At 39.3% G+C, this 22,617-nt stretch overlaps 3 protein-coding genes across 3 annotated transcripts; all 3 read right to left on the bottom strand.

The window, feature by feature from the left end:
* Window positions 1–1,316: 1,316 nt before the first annotated feature.
* Window positions 1,317–2,323, bottom strand: LOC103174956 (G-protein coupled receptor 55-like; the record flags this gene model as incomplete). Its single annotated transcript, XM_007887641.2, has 1 exon — window positions 1,317–2,323. A coding segment is annotated over one exon (870 nt), but the record flags the coding sequence as incomplete, so codon positions are not given.
* Window positions 2,324–6,124: 3,801 nt separating this feature from the next.
* LOC103174949 (lysophosphatidic acid receptor 6-like) lies at window positions 6,125–7,239 on the bottom strand. Its single transcript, XM_007887628.2, has one exon. It carries the CDS (start codon window positions 7,169–7,171, stop codon window positions 6,302–6,304), a length of 870 nt encoding a protein of 289 aa, XP_007885819.2. The 5' UTR covers window positions 7,172–7,239; the 3' UTR covers window positions 6,125–6,301.
* An 11,459-nt stretch (window positions 7,240–18,698) lies between these two features.
* Window positions 18,699–19,994, bottom strand: LOC103174943 (G-protein coupled receptor 35). The gene is made up of 2 exons (XM_007887615.2): window positions 19,823–19,994; window positions 18,699–19,720 (listed from the first exon to the last, which is right to left on the bottom strand). The coding sequence occupies exon 2, from the start codon at window positions 19,708–19,710 to the stop codon at window positions 18,805–18,807; it is 906 nt and encodes a 301-aa protein (XP_007885806.1). The 5' UTR covers window positions 19,711–19,720; window positions 19,823–19,994; the 3' UTR covers window positions 18,699–18,804.
* Between the last annotated feature and the right edge of the window lie 2,623 nt (window positions 19,995–22,617).

Here is a 22,617-nt window from a genome sequence, read left to right as displayed (position 1 = left end):
GGGAGTAACAAAAGGTCAGGCTCATGTGGAGCATAAGCACCATTGTGGATTAGTTGAATCAAATGGTGAATGTAATTCTGTCATCTCATTTTAAATGAAAAATGCCAACCAGATTGAAGTTTATGGGTCATCATAAGCATTCATGCCTTGATATTCTTATTTGATGATAATATCAAGGTACGAGCCAATTTAAAATATTGAAAATCCGGCACTATATGAAAAGAGAAGAGAATTTTTCCCAGTGTCCTGGCCAACAATCCCCAAATGAAATTGGTCATTCACTTCATGGCTGTCTGTTGGACATTGCTGTGAACAAACTGTCTGCCTCATTCATCCACAAAATACAGTCACTTCCCTTTACGTGAAGCACTTTGAGATGACCTCTTAAATGTGAAAGGTCCTGTATCAAAAGTAAGAATGATTATTTTTAACATCAATGATCCCAGAAATTTTAGATTAAATACTTTTTGTGTTGGGTGAAGGGATCTTGTTTTAAAACATTGGAATCAAATACTGAAAATATAGTTTACCCACAATTTATACTTTTATCTGTAGATCTTTAGAGAAAGGTTATAATCTAAAGGTTGTCTGTTGAAAAGCATTTGTAATTGCTTTTTGTGCTTTTGCGATTGTTCCATTTAATTGATTTACGAATATATTTGCATTACAGTCCACTGAATCAGAATTTCCTGTACTGTACTCGGATGTAGCTTGCATGACAAATAGAGTTACATACTAAACGTTATCAATTCAGACTATCAGGAAGTACATTGTTCAAGCATTTTCAGTAACTATTTACTCTGCAATACATGTCCAATCCACCACCAAAGGTTGTTTAGTCTTTGTTCAGCTTTAACCTTAATTACAGTTGTGTGTATTTGCAAAACAATTTTACCTGGTGGATAGAAAAGTAGTTTTCTTTAATTCTCAAAAAATGCATTTTGGAGATGATTCTTTACATATATCAAATTCTATGTTTATAATCAGCCATCAAAATGCAGAAAAAACATGATGGCAGAAGCTGAATGAAAAGCTTTTTCCTAAAGCCTTTTACTCTATATAATTGTTTTCTTGTAAATGAATTTAGAATCAATAAATTCGAACTTCACAAATGGATTAGGTATGAACAAAATTAAAAAATATGTATTTGTGGAAATGCACAATTAACTGTCTCGGGGACATTAAACAAGGAATAATCAGTTTGGCAGCTCACAGAACATATCAATTACATAGATAGGAAGAAGAATTAATTTCAGTAGAGACATAACTAAGTACAACAATCAGTTTATCAGTTTACATCTTAGAAAAGTTCAGACCTCACTTTACATTTTCATTTATTTAAACATGTTTTAGATGACTATCTTAAGTGCTATGGTGACTTCCCTTCATTTTCTTCTGCTCACCACTCCCCAGTCATTAGAATGGTCCCATCACCACAATATTTGTAACATGGTTACTTGTTACTCTCAGAGTCTCTTCGCTGTGTTATTTTAAACTTACAAAGTTGACGAACTTCAGCAGAAACAAAATAATATCCAAATGCGTCGAGGCAGCAATTTATATTGGCTATACATGGCGCTATGTCCATGAACAATCGTAAGTTGTTGCAATTATTGCAGTCTTCCCTAATGGCTGGAATCCACTGAAGAAAATATCCAATGTGTACGGGTGTAAAGCAAATGATAAAGGTAGTGACGTTTGCGGTGATGATTCGTATTGTTCTTGTTGTGTCAAATTCTCTGGCATTTAAGTTGCTCTGTTTAAGAGTTTGGATGATTTGAACTGAGCAAAAAGTCATAGTGATCAGTGGGATAATGAACCCCACTATTTCCAGAGATATCGTGATAGAAATATCTGTGTCAAACGACACTTGTCGGAAGCAATTTGAGCTTGTTTCATTGCTTGGCTGAGCATGATATTTAACATAGACAGGGATGCTCCACAAACAAACGATAATCCAGACTGCAGCTGATAACATTCCTGCTTTCATTGGCGATCTCAATACATTTGCACTGAAAGGGTGTCTTATTGCAATGTATCGATCTATACTTATACAAGTAATGATAAATATGCTCACGTACATATTCACAAAGTACAAGGACTCGACAAACGAACATAGAGACTCGTTGAACCATCTGTGCCTGTAGCTGACTATTTTGAAAGGCAAAGAAAAAAGCAGTACCAAGTCCGAAACAGCTAAATTTGCCATGTAAACGATAGTTTCAGTCCATTTCCTCAATTTCCAGCAGAATGCCCACAAGGCGAGGGCATTAAGCACTATTCCAATGATGAAGATAGGGATGGAGAAGATGAACTGAAAAACCCAACATTTGCATTAATCTCAGACGAACAATTCATTCTGTGCAACTCTGTTCTGCTGTAAAAGAATAATGATATTGTGTCAGTGGAAACTCCTCCAATCAGAAATTGACGCAGGTGTATTTCAGGCAAGGAGAAGCTTCAGTTCTACTTTCTTTAAAAAAAACATGACTCACTTTTCCTATTGTACCACATTAACTTCCTGTGCTGCATTTTCCAGATCTTCGTTCGGATTTTACATATTTGTAAAATTTATGTCTATCCTCCAATTTTAAGTAACACTTTGTCCTTTTTGATCGGGTTTACAGTCACCAGCCCCCTTCCTCTTACTCCCCCCCCACCCCCGCCGGCCTACTGTCATACTCCACCACTGTGAAGCCTTCCTGGACGCTAAATTCAGGATACTAAATATTTACAAAGTACAAGGATTATACACCTATTATCATGTTTGTTCTCGATTTAACTGCACTGCTAATGTGACTATAGTCCAAACATCATAAATGTGTTCACTCTAAACTCAACTGGTGGTGGGGGCAGGAGGTTTGTGTTGCCCAGAATTTGTGAAATTATACCTGTAGCATAATTCCATTTTTTATACGTGTTGTAGGAGAACCAGATGAACAGTGTGGACACAAAATATTATAAATACTGCAGTAGTCATGGTTTTACTGTTGCTTTTCACTGTCATCCATCAATTTAATGTAATCACACTATTTTAAACTGTTCAGAAGGTTCCTGTTTGTACAAGCTTTAGACTCATTTCCTGTATTCGTCTTTCCCAATCGCTAAGTTTGTGAAAGCTACATACAGAAGAAATAATAATAAAAATACAAATAATAATTTTTGCATTTGGTATAGTGTCTATATCACATCTATATCAAGTGGCAGAGACGTCTCAAAGCATTTCACAGGATACACAGTAAAGTGTAAATGACTCTGTTTTCTAGGCAAACGTGGCACAAAATACACAGTACTTTTAAGATAAAAGTAATTTTTAAATACTTACCAGTCAAGTAAACAGCTTCTTCTAGATTAAATGTATCAAGTAGATTGTAGAACAATTTGCAGGTATAATGCTGCTGGTGATCAAACCAAATTCAATCTAACGTTACATGCTATCTAACATTACAGTACAGTGATAGGGTGAGTGTCACAGATCATTGTGTTTGATTAATGCAAACTGACTGCCCAGTTGATGGACTTTTGGTTTGATTGTGCAATTGGGAAGCATATTATCAAGCAGCAGTTTGCAATTGGAGATTGTCTTCATCTCATCCAGACCTTTCATAAGCAACACAGGTTACGATTAAGAACTATTAAATGTCAAAGAAAGTGTCAGCCAGCCTCAGTTGATAGCACTCTCACCTCTGGATCAGAATGTTGTGGGTTTATGCCCCCAAAATAGGACTTTAAACTTGTATTCCTAGACACTTCAGGTGCTGTGTTCTATGAAATCCCACGGCACTATTTGAAAAGAGAAAGGAGTTTCTCCCGATGTTCTGGCCAACAATCCACCAGATAAAATTGATCTTTTACTTCCCAGCAGTTTGTGGGACATTGCAGTACATAAACTGGCTGTTGTGTTCGCCTACAAAAAAATACAGTCACTACACTTTACAGTAAACCCTGTGAAGTGTTATGAGACATTCTCATAAAATTCATTACAAATTATTGCTATCTGAGAATCCATCGAGACAATTTATGAATTCAGGCAGAACTTGATCCATTAGCATTTGAGACTTGTATGCCATGTGCAATGTATATGCGACGTGTACAGGACTCACATAATGTGCATTTTTGTGTGACAGAGCTCATGTGTGCACAATACTTAAAGTGCATATTTAGGAAAATTTTAACTTTTTAAAGATGAAACTTTTTCAGCCATGAGTCGGATACAGCTGTGGAAAATGTATTGTGAAGGGATGAGAAGTTTAGAAACAATACAACTCTTATTTCTATAGCGCCTTTCATATCAGGAGGATGACACAAAGCACTTGAAAATGTTGGCTGGCCACTCAAATTGGGGTGGGAGCTGAGGGTATGGGAAATGGAAAGATGACCCAAAACAGGGTCAGTGGTATGTTTTGAGATGGGTCTAAAGTGAGGGGAGGGAGGGAGTGAGCCCCAAGGACTCCATGATGGAGTTCCAGATAACAGTGCAGAAAGGCTGAAAATCGGTGGAACGGACAGGACGGGTGACGTGAAGCAGGTCAGTGTTCACTGAGCGAACGAAGTGGCCAGAACAGTCGGGGCAGATGCTCTCGGGTTTTAACTTGATTTATCTTTTGGTGAGAGGTTGTGTGGGTGGGGATTGATGGCTGTACTTTTTGACCACCGTGACCAGAAATGTCGCTTAGGTTGTAAGCATTATTCAAAGTAATTCTTGTGATTACATAGAGAATTAATTTAAGAGTTCTGAGTTCTGGTGTCTTACATTTCTTCTACACATTTGAATAGAACTCCATCTGGAACTCCATCCCACAGTCCCTTCACCTTGCTCCCTCCCTTGCTTCCTTCAAGGCATGCCTCATGACCCTCTTCTTCAACCATGCTTTCGACCACCCTCCTACCCTCTCTGCCCTCCACCCTCCCTGATCCCTACCCCCTCCCGCTCGGGTCCTAATCCCTGACTGTTCAGCGCCTTGGGGCATCCTCCCAACGTGAAAGGCGTTTTACAAATGTAATTTTGTATTGTATTTAATCACTCCTCTGGGATATATAGAAAACGTTAGTAAAGCAGGCAGGTTAAAATGTTCAAATAAAGCTGTAATAATTGAGACTATGATATACGCGAGAGACTTGCAATTAAAGTTGAACAAACACTGTTTATCACAGAATCAGTTACGGAGTTAATGTCAACAAGAATACAAAATAAGTTCAAAATATATAAGCTCTTTCTTTTGCCTATCAAATCAGTGACAAATGTACACCTGATTTGGCACTTACCTTGCAAGGTTTTTTTTTAATCATTGATTAATACTTATTTAAAGTTTAACATTATTAACTTCAAGCCAGTATATTTACATTTACAAATTACATTCTCTTACCAGAGGTATTCTCTGCTTAATAGTATTGAACTTGGTCTACAATCAAATATGCAGCAGATCAACCTTTATCTGGCACTGTTTTTTTGTAATTCAGTATGGGACTGAATTCTCAATACAAGTATATCTTCTTAAGGTCAAGATGCAGTGACCTATCTAGATAGCAGAGCTGTTTCACTTGTGTACTGCCAAAGTTTGCCAAATATATGACTTTAACACCCCACAATATACTTGTTAGATATCAAAAAGGTCACCCAGCATTCCGTTTAGGTAAAATCTGTTAAGTCAAACTTTATTAGTTTTATAAAATTGCACCATGGAGGGATTACAACAAAGCAATGCTACCGCGGGACGAGACATTCAGCAGAGGTTCAAATCTGTCTTGTCTGGTTATTCAAGATTTTGATCTTCCATCAAGTCTTCACTCGTGCTGCTCTGATCTTTTTACTCCACCCCCGTTCTTTGTTCTCCCTGTCTTTATACTCTCATTCCACCCCCTCTATACGTTCCACCAATCTCTTGTCAGTCATTTACAATCCGTTATTTGTATATCCACTCATTGGTCTTGCTTTTACAATCCGGTATTTTACATAGCCTATCTTACACCATTCAATGGTTGGTGAATATGTTACAATCCCCCATTAACATATTCAATCATACATTTCCTTCACTCCCTCTTTCTTTGTACTGACTCCACAGTTACATGATCGCATGTTACTGTGACCTCTTACCCATTTTGTCCCCTGGTTAGTATGTTAATTTTGCACACCTTATGCTAACAATACTCAATGCTCTTATGCATAACCCAACATACTGCTCTCACGAGTCCTCAAACTTCTCTTCAATAACAATGCAATTTTGATCAAATTCTTCATAAATCTTTACACCAGGAAACCTGGTATCAACAGTGATCCACACCGTGCAAATCTGATATCCCATTAAAGTGTCTCAGAGTGAGGTTCCTCTAATATCATATTTTCACAGGTAACTGTTGGTGTTGTTTTACAATAATTTTCCCTTTCCTGTGTGCCTTCAGGAATACTTTCGCGGATCTCAGCTGTTATGAAATAAAAGATGAATCCATCGAGACAACAATTTATGTTTGCTATGCAAATTGTTACTTCATTGAAAGAACGGATGTGTTTTAGAATAGTGCAATCTACTGACATATACTTCATTACGACTTCAATACAAATCCCAATTTGTATAGGTGTAAAGCAAACAGCAAATGTAATAGCATTTGCAGCTAGAATTCGTATCGTTCTCACTTTGGTAAATACGCTGTTAGCACATTTGTTTCTTTTCCAAAGACTGTGGATAACTTTAACTGAGCAAAATGTTACAATAGAAAATTGGACAATAAAACACATAAGATGAATAACAAAAAACGCAGACATATGATCTAGCCAACGTGGGCCTTGAAAGCAAACTGTTGAATTTGTTTTTGGCTGTTCTTCAATCCCCGATCCAAATACATTAAGGAGGATAAACAAACTTGAAAATATCCAGACTGCAGCACATATGATACTTGCTTTCTTTGGCGATCTCAGCATTCGTGCCTTAAAGGGGTAAAGTATTGCAATGTATCTATCTGCACATATGCAAGTGATCATAAATGTGCTCACATACACATTTCCAAAGTAAACAGATTTCAAAACTTTACACAGGACATTGGGCAATGAATGTTTGTAGCTGTATATTTTGAAGGGCAAAGAAAAAAGCAGAAGAATGTCAGACGTGGCCAAGTTTGTCATGTAAATGACTGTTTCTGCTCTTTTTAATTTCCAGCACAATGCTACCAAAGCCATTGATTTAACACTAATCCACCGATGAATATAGGAATGTAGACCACAAACTGAAATAAAAGAACTTCCTGTTTGATTTCGTAGGTACAGTTCATCTTTCCACTCTGTCCTCCTGTGAAAAGAGGGGAGATGGGGGGGAAGAGAAGGAGAAGCAGCTTAGCAAATAATAATAATAATAATAAAATAATAAGAAGAAGACGTGAAAAGTGCTATATCAAATGCAAGAATTATTATTATATTATATTATATTATAAGTCATTACTTGTACAATGTTATACTAATGGTGATGTAAATTACTGAGCATATTCCACTTGAGTTCCTAATGGAGAGTAGGTGATAGACTCACGATGAGATATTGTATCCAATTACTGATAAATAGGAAATTTATATTATTCTCTTTAACTGTGCCTATGGTTACTTCCCTCCCCCACTCTCCCCAACCTCAGAGTCAAGCTTGTTGCTGTTAATTGCTCTGAGACCCTGCCTCACGAGAAGAGTATTATATAAGTGCAAATTGTTATACGTATACATTGCCAAGTCACTGCTTTTAGCAACAAGTGGAATATCGCCCTGTGCGTTTTTAAAACTACAAAGTGCATTGGACTTTGATGAATATATGAACACCATGAAATAAATACTTGACACCATGAAATGCTTGACACCACTCAGGTCATACACACAATGTTTTCACTAAATTACGTCACATCTGTAGCACTCTTCAGCTCGCTTAACTAAGGCTAGTGAGAAGTTGGGTCTAAACATGTATTGTTGTGTCAGTTTTCACAAATGAAGATTAGTCAAATATCTCATCTAGTTGTTTTGACTGAGAAACCCAACACAGATTGTGATCAGTAGAATATGTGAAGCTAAGAAATAGAACTGAATGTCTACCTGACAAAGTAGAACACATCCGGATACACTGAATGATACTTTTCGAGCTCTATGAACCATGGAGTGGAATCAGAGGATTGGAGCACAGTCACCAATACTGAAAGGACTGAGACATTAGCCAAGAGATTTGTGACCAATTTGCCTGAAAACTATGCCCTTTGAAGAGCACAGCTGTCACAAATATTGTAATACTTCTAAAACCGTATGTTTTAATATGTCCCCTCTGATGACATATGGCAAGTCGAAACCTTGGGCAAGTTTCCTTACTCCACACGCCTGATAATAATCCCTCAAGAAAAAAAATAATAAATTGGTCACTTCAATCCATGACTGTTTGTGGAACACTACTGTGCGCAATTGGCTGCCGTGTTTTGCCCACAAATATACAGTCAATTCACTTTACAGTCTATTGTATGAAGTGCTTTGAGATGCCTAGAAAACGTAAAAAGCGCTGTATCAAATTCACCATATATTGCAGTATCCTCAAAAGTAATTTCTGAATCGTGGGAAAAACTGGAACCCAGTAGAGTCCGATAGTTATTTGTTCAAATGCAACTTTTTGTATTGTTTTTTTCTTTTTTTTTACAGCGAATTTATTCAGTCAGGAGGAATGACTTACAGATTTGAATTATAACAATCACAACCACCACAAAATTACATTTATAGAGCGCCTTTCACATCGGGAGGACGTCCCAAAGCATTGAACAGTCAGTTGTTGGGGTCCGAGCATGGGGGGAAGGGTGGTGTAGGGGTGAGGGAAGGCAGATAAGTGGGAGGTAGACCAAAGGCACAGTCGAAGAGAAGGGCCTTGAGAGCGGCCTTGAAGGAGACAAGGGAGGAAGCGAGGGGAAGGGACTGTGGGATGGAGTTCCAGTGTGTGGGGGCAGAGAGGCTGAAAGCCCGACCGCCGATGGTCACCATTAGTGAAAATGTGCATCAAATTGTCTGTCGCATTTACCTAAGAACACACACACTTGCTACACTTTTCAGTAAAAATACTGTTATGTACTTTGAGATGCTTTGATGACATGATAATATAATCCATGCATTTTATATAGCACTTTATCATGTCTTTGAGATGTCTCAAAGCACTTCACAGGATACATTGTAAAGTGCACTGATTGTTTTGTGAATGAAACGTGACAGCCAATTTCGCCCAGTAGTGTCCCACAAACAGGAGTGGATTGAGTGAACAGATCATCATTATTTCTTTCACTAGAAGTATTATATCTAATGCCTCATGAATTTAAGATACAATTAGATAATTGCCAATATTTTGGGAAATTGCTTACCAATCTGTAAAGAGATGCTTTTCAAATCTTCTTTGTTGAAACGTATTGGAGGGAGGTGAAGACTGTAAGGTGATTTGAATGGTGCACACTTATCTGCAGAAAGAACATGCAGTGACTTAGTACAATTGCCAATATCACTGGAAACGATTTCAAATCACTCCGGATGTAAAAGCTGCACATTTCCTACCAGTTTTGCAAGAACCCTAAGATGTATTCTTGCATTATTAACCTCCTTCCTCTCCCTCCACCTAACCACCACTTGACTTTTCATTGCTAATTTTAGTTGCTTAACTGCATGAAGTGAAACCAGTTTAATTGGGAAAATAAATTGTACAAATATATGTTCATTACAAATGCAGAAAATGTTGTAGTCTTTCAACGGCTTCTCTGCTCTTTAATATAAATATTCTGAATCTCCACTAAGCCCCGGGTCTCCCCTTGCCAAATCTCCTTTTTGCAAATAAAATGCGAAACATTATACATTCCATAACGCTGAAAAGAAATTGGACAAACTCTCCAGATCGCAGCTCAAATCCATTAATTGCCAATCCTATAAAAAATATCTTAAAGTTTCCTTTCAGAGACTATACTTTCCACCCCCAACCCCTGAGCTCATAGTCCAGGCTGACACGCCAATGTAAAATGCTACATTTCTGAACTCTCTGCCTCAATCCCTCGGTTTTGCCCCCTCTTTGCCCATCTTCAGATCATACCTGAAGACTTTTCTCTTGTACCATGCCTACGGTCACCTCCCCTTTCTCCCTGGCTTGGCAGCAAACATACACCATTGTTAACAACAACAACAACAACTTGGATTTATATAGCGCCCTCCATGCTGGACGGCGTCTCAGATCGCTTAACAGTAATGGATCCCGGGGCCGAGCCAGGGGAGGGGGGAGGAAGGTGACCAAAGGCGCGGACGAAAAGAAAGGTCTTCAGCAGAGACCTGAAAATGGGAAGGGAGGGAGCGAGACGAAGGGAGTGAGGAAGGCAGTTCCAGAGCCTCGGGGCACAGTGGCTGAAGGCACGGCCGCCGAGTTAAGTGTTAAGTGCTTTGAGATGTTACCCTGAGAAGAGGGATACCTGCCACCCTTCAGATGAGAGATGTTAACCCCAAACTTAAACTGATTATACTAAAACCCCGGGCTGGGACAACGGAGTGGGGGAGAAACGGTTTGAAAACAACTTGTTGGATTTTCACACATTGGCAAAAACAAAGAAAGTGATGTATCCATTTAAAATGCTTAAATGTAAGATAAAGAAACTAACTTTATCTACGATTGTACAAAGATTCGTTCTCATTCTGCTATCTTCCTGTGCACTTCAAACTTCTTCTTATTATAAAAATATCAGTGAGACCCACCGTGGACTTAATTATAAAATTGACCACTTCCGGAACCAGTACCAGGAACATGACTTGAAGCATAGTTGACTCCTTCCGACATTCCTTCTTCTACTCAGCTATATCAAGTAAAACAAAACTTGCAGTAAATGTGCTAATGCTATCTACATTAAAGAATTAAGGCTGGACAAACTCAATATATGAATCTTGTACAGAACACATTTAACTGATCACATTTTTTTTCATGTGCAATTTTCTTGTTCATTCGTTTTAATGCCAAAATATTAATACCGGAGCCCTCCTGTGTGCAATAATATTGACAGATGTTTGATGCATACAAGCAGTAGATATTGGCTGCAATTACTGGAGTCTATTATTATCCCCATATTATAGTTTATAATAGATGACCAAACAAGAGGAAGTTGACATATTCCATTTCATGTTTTGTGATAGATAAATTGATTCCATTAGTTCCAGCAGGTTATGTAAGGTGAATGAGATGTTTGAAAAGGAGGAACTGAGAGGGTTTGAGCAATAACTCTTGCCAACCTGTGATTAATGCTCAAGACAAATGGACTTAAATTTGCTCCTCCAGGATGAAAGTGCGCCGTTCCATTCCAGATGGGAAATTTCCATGTTTAGGTGGCATATAATTACCTTCTAAGGCATGATGATGGGTTTCTGTATGTTTCCTACACCTCTTGTTTACATCTCACCATTGCTCCTCTTGTCCAGTCCCATCCTGTTTCCCCCCAACCCGCCACACCCTGTCCCAAGAACAACAGCATTTCTGGAATTGCCAGTTGTCAGTGTGTCAGCTATTATAAATGTGTGGGGTGCCCAGGAATGTCTATATTTGAAAGAATTCCACTATTTCAATTATTCAGATTAATTGCATTCCCCAAAGGTTCCTCCAAAACAGCGGCTACCGTAACAATACAGGCAGCATAAGGCATTCTATATAAATATTAAACCATACGAGGAAAACTGACTGAGTGGAGCACCTACCACAGCAATACCTATCTGAAGAATTTAAACTGAATCATAAACTCCTGTTAGAGGAGAGATAATGTATTTGTGAGTATTTTATCAGTGGGTGTGACTGAAAATTCTCTTTCAAGTTTGGTAAAACACGTACATTTTCTGCCATAACTTTCTTAACTTGTGATTTGCAGTGGAATCTAACCACTAGATTAGATATATGGAAACATATAAGGTTATCAACTAAAGCATTTGAATTTGATATCAATCTCTTCCTCCTAATATGCAAAACAGTATGTTAAGCAAGAATGATTTCCTTCAGTCCGAGAAAATTGCATGTTTCAAGAAATATTCATGAAGTAGCAGTTATTAGCAGACTTAAACAGACTGGACAGAATGGGGTTGACAGTGAAAGGGCAAAAACTGTGAGTGAGAACAGGTACGAGAGGGATTGCAGGATGACAGCCAACAAACCAGGTGCCTGCAAATGTTAGAGATGGTGGTGTTGACTGTCTATAGGGCTGTGGGAGACAACAAGACTAACAAGCAGCATTTGTATAGCGTCTTTCGTGTCGGGAGAACGTCTCAAGGTTCTAAGACTGCTGGAGGCCACTGGGGTTTCACTCCCCTCCCCTCCTTCAAGGCCGGTCTCAAGACCTTTCTCTTTGACCGTGCCTTCAGCTCTCCTCTTGACTCTCTACCCCCTCCTCACTTCGTCCCTTCCCTCCCCCTGACCATTTCCCCCCTCCTCGCTCTCTCCCTTCCCTCCCCTCACCCTGACCATTTCCCCCCTGTTTGGGTCCTGACCCAACTGTCCAGCGCCTTGGGACGTCCTCCCGACTGAAAGGCGCTCTATAAATGAAATCTTGTTGTTGTTGTTGTTGTTGTTGTGGTCCAAACTGTATACCAGGCAGTCAATAGTTCATAAATACTGCACCATAAACTAAAAATGAAGGAAACATCACTAAACACAGCTGCCAAAAACAATAACCAGGATTCATTATCTAAATTAAATTAAACTGAGCTTCCTCGGAACATTAATTGAGAGCCATATAAAAGTTTATGTATTGAGCAATTTTACTTTTGGTTTTGTTCTTAAAATGAAGGCGCATGCATTAAATATAAGTATACCAAGAAAGAAATGAACAAAAACAAAGAGAACAATACAAGCCTCTTATTTTCATATGTGAGCATACAGTTTCTGCTATAAGAGATACGTTTATGAGCATTTATTTTTTTGGATGGGAGCAATTAATTTTTTAAATGGCAATTAAATCGTAAACACACATATTAATATTCCTTACGGGATCAATTCTTATACCTTGAATGAACCATGGGCATTAAGTATTTAACAGAATTATTCAAGCTGTTTAAATCTCTCTCCACTGAGTTCAAAGGGTATTAACATGAGTTAATTACTTTGTAGTGAATACTAAATCTCAACTGTTCACAGACTCTCTAACTGGAATGTATGATCTGTATGTAACTCTGAGTATACAATAAATAGTCTCTGTGGGGATATGCTGTGCGTACACTGGCTGCCATGTTCTCCTACTAAATATGCATTTACTGCACATGAAGAGCTTTGAAGTATCCTCCTGACCGGATAGGTACTATATCAAACGCAAGGATTATTTATTATTATTATTACATATTGATTTATCCATAAAACAAGCAGTAACAGCTGATCTGGTAAATATGGTCTGCAGCAATGCAAGGTATTGTTGATTTGTTGACCAGCGCTTACCCGGTTGATCAATAGAATGTGAATATCTGAATATATCCTTCCCCCAGAAACTCAAATTCTAGTATTAGAATTGTTTTGCCCACAAATATACAATCAATTCACTTTACAGTATATTCTGTGAAGCGCTTTGAAATGTTTAGAAGACGTGAAAAGTGCTATATCAAATGCAAGGATTATTATTATTATTACTACTAACCTCCTAAGATTTACAAACAGCACAAACTAGTGATTGAACCAAGAATTTTCCTTGTCTGTACAGCTCAAGTAATAATAATAATAAATTATACCTTGCATTGCTGCAGACCATATTTACCAGATCAGCTGTTATTGCTTGTTTTATGGATAAATCAATATATAATAATAATAATAATAATAATACACTTGGTATAGCGCCTTTCGTGTCCCAAGCACATCTCAAAATATATGGTGAAGTGTGGTTTACAGACTGCGTGAGTCACTTTGGGGGTGTTGGCCAGGTTATTAACCAACTTTGCAAATGTTTGGGAAAAATATAGTGTAGTTAAAGCAAGTGTTGTGTTCTTCAACGATTGAAGAAGCATTCAGCATGCATTATCGGTTGATGAAGCCAACAGCTCCTTTTAATACATTCGTACAGTGTGTTTCATCCATTGTATTTCGTGCTCTCTGTTTTCAGACGTGACTGTGTTGGAGGCCTCCCTGCTCAAACTGCTTAATGAAAAGTTTGCAAAAAAGACTTACCTTTTCCATAAAAAATTGCCAACAGGGGTCATCAGTGCTGCATCCACAGCATTCATTGCGTTCTCCTCTCAAGGAGTGCCTGTCTTTCACGGGGCTAAATTATTGAATTGAACTAAAATCTGCCAGTTGAGCAGCTTTCCAGATGGGGTTTCAACTATCATACAGTGGGCGAGAAGTCTTGCACTCTGGGGTGTTAAAAACAATTGCTTAGAAGGTTTAACAGTTAAACTCTATTCAAAGGACTATGTTTTTTTTTGCCCTATTTGACATATTTTGTACAACTTTTATCATCTCTTCCAAGTCTGAGCTCTTTCTTATCTATCACAATAATTCCTCTTGATTTATTTATTTATTTATTTATTTCACAGGAACTGCTTCTTTCTCCCCTTCAAATCTAGTTTAAAGAACAATTTAAAATCAAACATTTTTTAAAAAACAACTTTACCCTTCCAGTCTCATCACATTTTCCTTCCAATTTTTCTACCCATTGTTTCTCTTATAACTTCATTTTGAACGTTTTTTTGCTCACTTTCCATTTTGATGGGGGCGAGGGAGAGGGATAAAGAAAACCTTCTGTATAAACTAAAAACTATCTGTTCTGAAATTACCCTTTGCAACTCTAAACCTATATCCTATTCTCCTATCTTGGTGCAACCCAAAGCATTGCTCTAGGCTCACTTTTTCAATCCCATTTAAAATATTATACACCTGTATCCCGTAGCACTGTATGGTACACTGGAGCATTATAGATTATGTATTCACACCCACAACCTTCTGACAGAGAGATAAACAGCCACTTGGCCACCCGACACTTTCTGAGAGGCATTCACTGTTTAAGCAGCCGGTTCTCACAATTACTTGTTGTTTCTCTTACCCAGTCTGCCATCTGGCGGTGCTTTATTTCTCAATTTGAACATGTGGTTGAGGCAGATAAAATGTTCCTGTCCATTGTGTGGCATAATCCTGATGACTAATTCATCATGTTTCATTAAACTACAATCGGAAATAAACTGTGATTATTCCGATCGGAGTTATATTCTCGTGATGCTGATACTGTCAAATATTTCCAACTATTGTGAGGAGATTATGAAGTGAATATTCCAAATGGTCTCCCTCTAAACCATATATACAGTCCTGGCTGCTGTTGCCAAGCTATTGCAAATAAACAAGGGCAGGCATTTCACAAGCTTGTGGTGTAACTAATGACAACTACAATTGCGCACTGCTGTTACATGTACAATATATACAAGAGCATATTTGTTACCTTTTAGTGGCAAAAGGAAGTGGAATGCACATATTAAGGGCATTTTATCTTAACAACAACAACAATTTGCACTTATATGGCGCCCTCCACGGAGGGTAGTGTCTCAGAGCACTTAACAGTGGAGGAGCCTGACTCCGAGCCGGGAGGAGGGGGGAGGTGGCCGTAAGCACGGTCGAAGAGTAAAGGTTTTTAGGCAGGACCTGAAAGAGGGGAGAGAGGGCGCGAGGCGGATGAATTGAGGGAGAGTGCTCCAGAGTTTTGGGGCGTAGTGTGTAAAAGCACAACCTTCAATGGTGGGGCAGAGGGTGCGAGGGACGAGCAAGAGGCCGGAGCCAGTCGAGCGGAGGCGCCGGGTGGTGGTATGGGGAGTGAGGAGGTCGGAAAGGGAGGGAGATGCCAGAGAGTGAAGGGATTTGAACACAAGAGTGAGGATCTTGAAGTCGATCTGTTCGGTGATAGAGAGCCAGTGGAGCCTGGGCCAGAACTGGTGAGATGTGGGTACGGAGTTTGGTCCGGGTCAGAATGTGGGCAGCAGAGTTTTGAATGAGCTGATTTTTTGAATGGTGGAACCGGGGAGACCGGTGAGGAGTGCCTTTGAGTAATCCAAGCGGGCGGTGATAAACGCATGGATGAGAGTTTTGGAGTCAGGTACAGTCGGAGACCGGCAATGTGGCAGAGGTGGAAGAAGGCGGAGCTGATCAGGGACTGGATGTGGGGGAGGAAGGACAGTTAGGGGTCGAACTGGATGCCTAGGTTGCGCACTGGTTCGGTGAGTCTGAGGGAGAGCCCAGGGAGGTTGAGGAGTTGCAGGAGTGAAAACGTTAACAGGAGCCAAGGAGTATTGTTTCCATCTTGTCCATATTCAGCTACAGGACGTTTACACTCATCCAGGCCTTGATGTCTGCCAGACAAGCTGATAGAACCTCAGGGACCCGGAGTTGGTGCTGGAGGCAAAGTAATTTTGTGTGTCATCCGCTTACATGTGAAAATTTACCGCGTGTCTGCGGATGACATCGCCCAGAGGGAGCATATAGATGAGGAAAAGAAGAGGGCCAAGGATGGAGCCCTGGGGTACTTCGCAGGTGACCGGGCAGGGGCAGGAGGAGAAACCATTTGCCAAGATGAAATGGAGGCGGTTGGTTAAGTAGGACTCGAACCATGCGAGTGCGGGAGGAGAGGTGGTGGGGGAGGATGGAGTGGTCGACTGTGTCGAACACAGCAGAGAGATCCAGGAGGACGAGGAGGAAGACAGAGCCCTGGTCACAGATAGAGAGAATGTCGTTTGTGACTTTGACAAGTCTCTGTCTCTGTGCTGTGGGCAAGGCGAAAGCCAGACTGCAGGGGCTCGAGGGAGAGGAGTGGAGGGAGAGGTGTGACTGAAGTTGAACTGCAAAAATGCGTTCCAGAACTTTGGCAAGGAAGATGGTTGGAGATGGGATGGTAGTGTGCGAGATTAAACGGATCGAGGAAGGGTATTTTGAGCAGCGGTGTGATAGCAGCAGTTTTCAGGGGAAGCGAAACAGAGCCTGAGGAGAGAGATTGGTTGTTCTGGCTGTTTTACCTTAAAATATCTGCCTGCATTTTGTGGGAAGAACTACATTTTGTGGGAAACTGCAGTAATCTACCGACCTCACCCTTGTGGCCACAGAGCTCTTAACCCAAATCATCCTTCCAATTCCTTTACTTAGGCCGTAAAGTGACTATGAAGATACCAATATTTACTGTATCTGTTTATGCCCTTTTCAGTAGATTTGTCAATTCTAACCGGCAAAGTAAAGTGGAAATGCTCTTAAGTCTGTTTTTTTTCAAATCGAAGGTGTCCTTTTTATTTTAATTTGCAATCTATTCGAAGATCAGTTTCCATTCTACAACAAACAGCTTACAAGTATTGTAAAGGAAATGAGTTAGAGATGTACATACTGATTGTTCAGTTTGTACATCTCATGCCATTCCCTTTATCGTGCTTAAGCCAAGTCTTAAACCAAGCTGTTGGAGAGAAAGAAGTTGATCTTAAGGATTCATAATAATTTGAAATCTGTAAGATGCACATTTATGCAGTTTCAAATTGTTATGAATCCTTAATCTATCAGATATTGAAACCATGTGGGAAATAGATGGCCTGTTCACCTCCAGCATTACTGGGCTCAATCTCTTACAGCTCAATTACCAAACTATTCAATCTTTCTCATCCTACCATTTATCTAAATGCTGGACAATTTATCGAGGGGTTTACCTTGATACTTGTCCGCCAGGTATTATTATAATAATATTATTATTATTATTATTATTATTATCCTTCCATTTGATATAGCGCTTTTCACTATTAATTCATTAATTCATTAATAAAAGGTAGACAGCTTATTGAACTCTTGCCCCCGAGTTCGAAGTGCCGGGCTGTATCTTCCTTCCGCATTCATGCCTTGCCACATCTCACTTAGACTTCTACACCATACTCCTGGCTCCACTATTCACAAGCAAAGACTCATCCAAAACTCTGCCGCTCTGCCTATCGTCACCTCCCTCCTTTCCCTTACTCAGAGTCCAACTCCATTTTCTGTAAAGTGCTCTGAAACGTGATCCTACGTGGGCACTACATACATGCGTTTTGCAGCATATAACATTTCCTTTCTCTCTTTCTTACTTCCTCGTTTGTAGAACACTTTCGGTTTTAGTAAAAAATTTATGAATAGTATTAAAAATCATTTTCAGACACTTCAAACTGTAAGGATAAAACTCTGCTTTAATAATAATTAGATCTTAGTCAAGTTAACACAAAGTCTGATTAACTATTGTACATTTATTTCCCAGAGCAAAGACTCCACAAATGCCCTGCTCACAATTAAGTTCACTCCCTGGCACCTCCCTACCTTTCCAACAGTGCTTGCGGTCACCTCCCACCCGACTTGGAGTCAAGCTCCACCACTGTTAAGCGCTCTGAGACGCTAACCTGCCCATATAAGTGTAAGTTGTTGTTGTTAATTTATTTTGACAAGGTCTACATCCCTAACTCACAAACCTCACCTGCACTTTGCAAACCTCATAACCACAATCTTCACACACCTCAGATACATACTCCCCCCACTCACACCCCCCCCACATAAACACCCACACTCCACACACACCTACAAATATACCCCTCACACACAACAACAACAACAGCAACAAGATTACATTTGTATAGCGCCTTTTGCGTCGGGTGAGAATGGAGGAGATGGGGTCACGGAGTTTGGTGCGGGAGAGTACACACACTCATCCCCCCACACACCACACACGCATAGTTCACACACACACCTCACTCACACACGTGCACACAAAATGCTCCTTCAGACACACCCTTAATGGTTCGATTGAAAATTCATTACAATTACTACAAAACAGGTGCTCCGACTGTTCAGTCACTCAGTCTGTATTGTACACATTCCAACTTGTTTGGATATTATTCCCATTGTTATACAATTCACGGATCTCTGCAGTAGCAAAATAATAAAACATTCCATCGAAACAGCAATTTGTGGCGGCTATGCACACGCAGAATTGAAAAAGTAAGTTGATATTCATGTTTGTTGTACCCTTCATAAATTTCACAAACATTCCAACGTGCACTGGTGTGAAGCAAATTATAAAAGTTATTAGATTTGCTGTAACAACGCGAATGGTTCTTTCTGTCACGGCTGTTCTGGGATTCCAACGTTTCCTTTGCTGAAGGGTTCGGATAATCCGAAATGAGCAAAAAGTCACAATAGTCAATGGGATAATGAATCCTATTGTCTCAATAAAAACAAAGACGTAAATTTCCTCATGCACATCATCTGATCTTCGAAAGCATTTGGGATTGTTAAGTGTGCCATTATTATCCACGGAATCTTCTAAAGCAAATGTGAGACCACAACATAGTACAACGAGAATCCAGATGGTACCACATATTATTACTGCTTTCATTGTCGACCTGAGGGTTGTTGCCCTGAAAGGATGACTTATTGCAATATATCGATCTAGACTTATGCAGGCAACTATATAAATGCTTACATATGTGTTTATGGTATACAGAGCTGTCAGAAATGAACAGGTTTTCAAATCAAATGCCTGAGGACATCTGATGCTATGCATTTTGAAAGGCAAGGAAATAAGCAATAGGCTGTCTGACACAGCCAGGTTTGTCATGTAAATTGTAGTCTCCGTCCATTTCTGCAACTTGCAGCATATTACCCACAAAGCTATCATATTAAATAGTAGTCCAAAGATGAACGTAGGAATGTATATTATATATTGGAACAGTTCTGCATAGTTTGTACTGTTGCAAATCATCCTTGTCGGTCTGAAAAACAGAGCACCGAGATAACATCAGTCACTGTGAATTATTGTACAATTTAGTAAACAATAACTTTAAATCAATCTATTATTACGCTAGTTGAATTACCTTACATTGAAAACTCCTTGTCTCAAAATCGTTGTAGAAAGTGTAGAAAGTGTAGAAACGGTTGCAGCTTGACTGCAGGTTGCAATCTGGTTGAAGAGATGAAAAATAGAACTGCAGTTGCAGTTATAGCTTCAGGAAATGATAGTTTCTTTGCTCATCTCTGGGTAAAACACCTACCAAAAAAAAAAACTTTTCCTGTACAAGAACAACACTTGTTTGAAGACTATTTCAAAAAAGCTCTGCGGGAAATTCTTGTTCAGGAGAGTTTCTGCACCGGAGTTGAATAACAGGAAACATTTTTGTGTCATGCAAACTCGTGTGCAGAAATGACTGTTGTGATGAAGTACAGACTTTGTTCCATGTAATGCATGTCACCTAAACATAAGATTTTCTTTGATTTGGTGTATGCAAATGTTTTCAATCTTACGTACAGATTACAAGAGTCAAGCATCGAATTTGCATCTGTTTATTTCACTGCCCGTATTAAATTATATACAATAATAATGCTTGCAATTCATATAGCACTTTCTCACAACATCAAAACCAATCAGGACTTTTTGTAAGGTGTACTGACTAAATGTAATCGAACAGATAATACCCTTCAAAACACAAAGTACTGCAGATTGCAGGACTTCTGGTTTTGTTTTCAGATAATACCCTTCATTTTGTTTCCTCGTTCATAACCATTATTTATAAAATAACATTTTCTGAATAAATTCTGGAATCAGATTAATGGAAAATTAGTTAAGAAGAAGAAAATGAAAACCACGTATAGCAGAGGGACTCTGATCGATATCTTTCGGTCACACTGTACTGAAAGCGTTGAACTGTAACTTACGCAGAAATCTTTAAAGCGATGCACAAAACTTCAATGGCTGTCCAGTGATACCAGATAAGTGGACGTCTCAGCAATGGACTTTATAATAAGTTTGTTAGAGAGGAATGGAGATCAATCAGTTGTTTAAAGAAAGTTTTATTTTTATATATAGAGTATATATAGAAGTGAAAGTGAATTCAGCCTCTTTGAAGGGAACTATTGACCAACTCTGCATACATATTGGCTAAATGAGGTTGGGCAAATCTACAAAGGTTGAATGGTTTCCCACGTTGATTTTGCAGCAACATATGTTCAAACAGCATAGCAGCTTATATAGACAAATCATCCCACCAAAGCCCATACATACATCATTAACTTTTGCCTAGTCAGTTCTGCTTTACATTCAATTGTACAGCATCTCTGTAGAAAACTCAAATTAAATGCTAGAGTTAGTCAACAAGCAATTTCATAAATCAGCCTTTTAATATTTTGGGTACAGAGCCTTTGCCACTTACTTCCACATTTTTGAGGTGAATGTGAAATAGAAATTCTGAATTCTAATGACCACCGGATGTTGAGCTATATTGCTAAATCAGTTAAGTTCTCCAGATGTCTCCTGTCTGTTCAGTGCTCTGGCCAGACCACACCTAGGGTACTGTGTTCAGTTCTGGTCTCCAGGACATAGAGGATCCACTCAGGTACTAGAGGCAGAGCAGAGGAGAGCAATGAGGATGATCCCCAGTGTTAGAGGAATGAACTGTTATGAGCAACAATTCGGCCTCGAAAGAAGACTAAGTGGGGACCTCATAGAGGTGTATAACATGTTAAGTGCGACTGAAAAAATAAACCCAGATCAATACCTTAGCATGCACCAAGATAGTAAAACAAGAGGACATAGGTTTAGAGTTATAAAGGGCAATTTCAGGACAGACTGCCTGTGATGGGTGGGGTGGTAGCGTGGGTGTTTTGAAGAGATGAGATTGGTTCAGTCGAAGGCCCTTGTTTATCCAAACTGATCTTGCAATATGAATCATGTAGACTCATGTAACATTTCAGAATTGTGCCCAGGGATAGAATTAGCTCTAAATAAAAAGCAAACAAGCATTTATTTCACTATATACCATCATGCGCAGCTGAACAACTACTTTTATTGTACATCTAGGTTTGTTTGTCTGGGTTACCTTCTCCAGGCCTGGCGGGTACTTCAGTGACTTAAGTGACACTGTATGTTCTGTGGCAAAGGAGAAAACAAAACCATTTTTTTTTTAAAAACTGCAAAAACAGTTCCAGTATTTAACATCCATAGGAGTTAACATTTTTTGCTGGTGGGTGGATATGGCAGATGGGTAGTTATGAGAGGCCCAGTTTAGTGCCCACAAGATGCGCAAAGGGCATTCTGAGACTAAAAAGATCTCTAAAGTCAGCCGGGGATTACTATATCTAGCAGCTAAAATTACTGCAGCCCGATCTGGTCCAGAAGATATTTTGTTTGTTGTTTGCTAAAATATAAAATAATTTATTTCAGAAAATACCTTTCAGCATTCAGCAGAAGGCAATGTCACGAGAGACTGGATAGAATCAAGTCATTTTTATGAAACGTTGCCAATATAAAAAGTAAAGATGTTTGGAATTTCCATGTGTAGGAGGGATGCTCATACATAAATACTTACTTTGATTTGGAAACTCTTAAGCATAGTGATGTGTCAGGCAACCGGCTGTCAAAAAGAAAATCCCCCTCCAACAATGCAACACCCACAGTCAGCTTAGACTAAGTGGATTCTGGTACTGATGTGGGATCTGAACTCACAAACCTTCTGACTCAGAGGAGAGAGTGGCTATGACACAGTAGCAGCCAGAGTGCGCATCAAAGACCCAAATCCAGCCTAATGCAGATATAGGTGTGTGCAGTTTGTAGCCTGGAAAATAAATTGCTGCACGTCATGGCGAAGAGAAATGAGTTTCTCCTGTTGTCCTGGTC

Source organism: Callorhinchus milii, unplaced genomic scaffold, assembly GCF_018977255.1.
Source record: "Callorhinchus milii isolate IMCB2004 unplaced genomic scaffold, IMCB_Cmil_1.0 Scaffold11, whole genome shotgun sequence".
In the NCBI taxonomy this organism is placed as follows: Eukaryota; Metazoa; Chordata; class Chondrichthyes; order Chimaeriformes; family Callorhinchidae; genus Callorhinchus; species Callorhinchus milii.
This window is presented reverse-complemented; position numbering and strand designations above follow the sequence as displayed.

Bases quoted from the DNA above. Each gene is read 5' to 3' on its own strand.
- LOC103174949 (XM_007887628.2), bottom strand. From the start codon at position 7,171: ATGGCTTTGGTAGCATTGTGCTGGAAATTAAAAAGAGCAGAAACAGTC.
- LOC103174943 (XM_007887615.2), bottom strand. From the start codon at position 19,710: ATGATTTGCAACAGTACAAACTATGCAGAACTGTTCCAATATATAATA.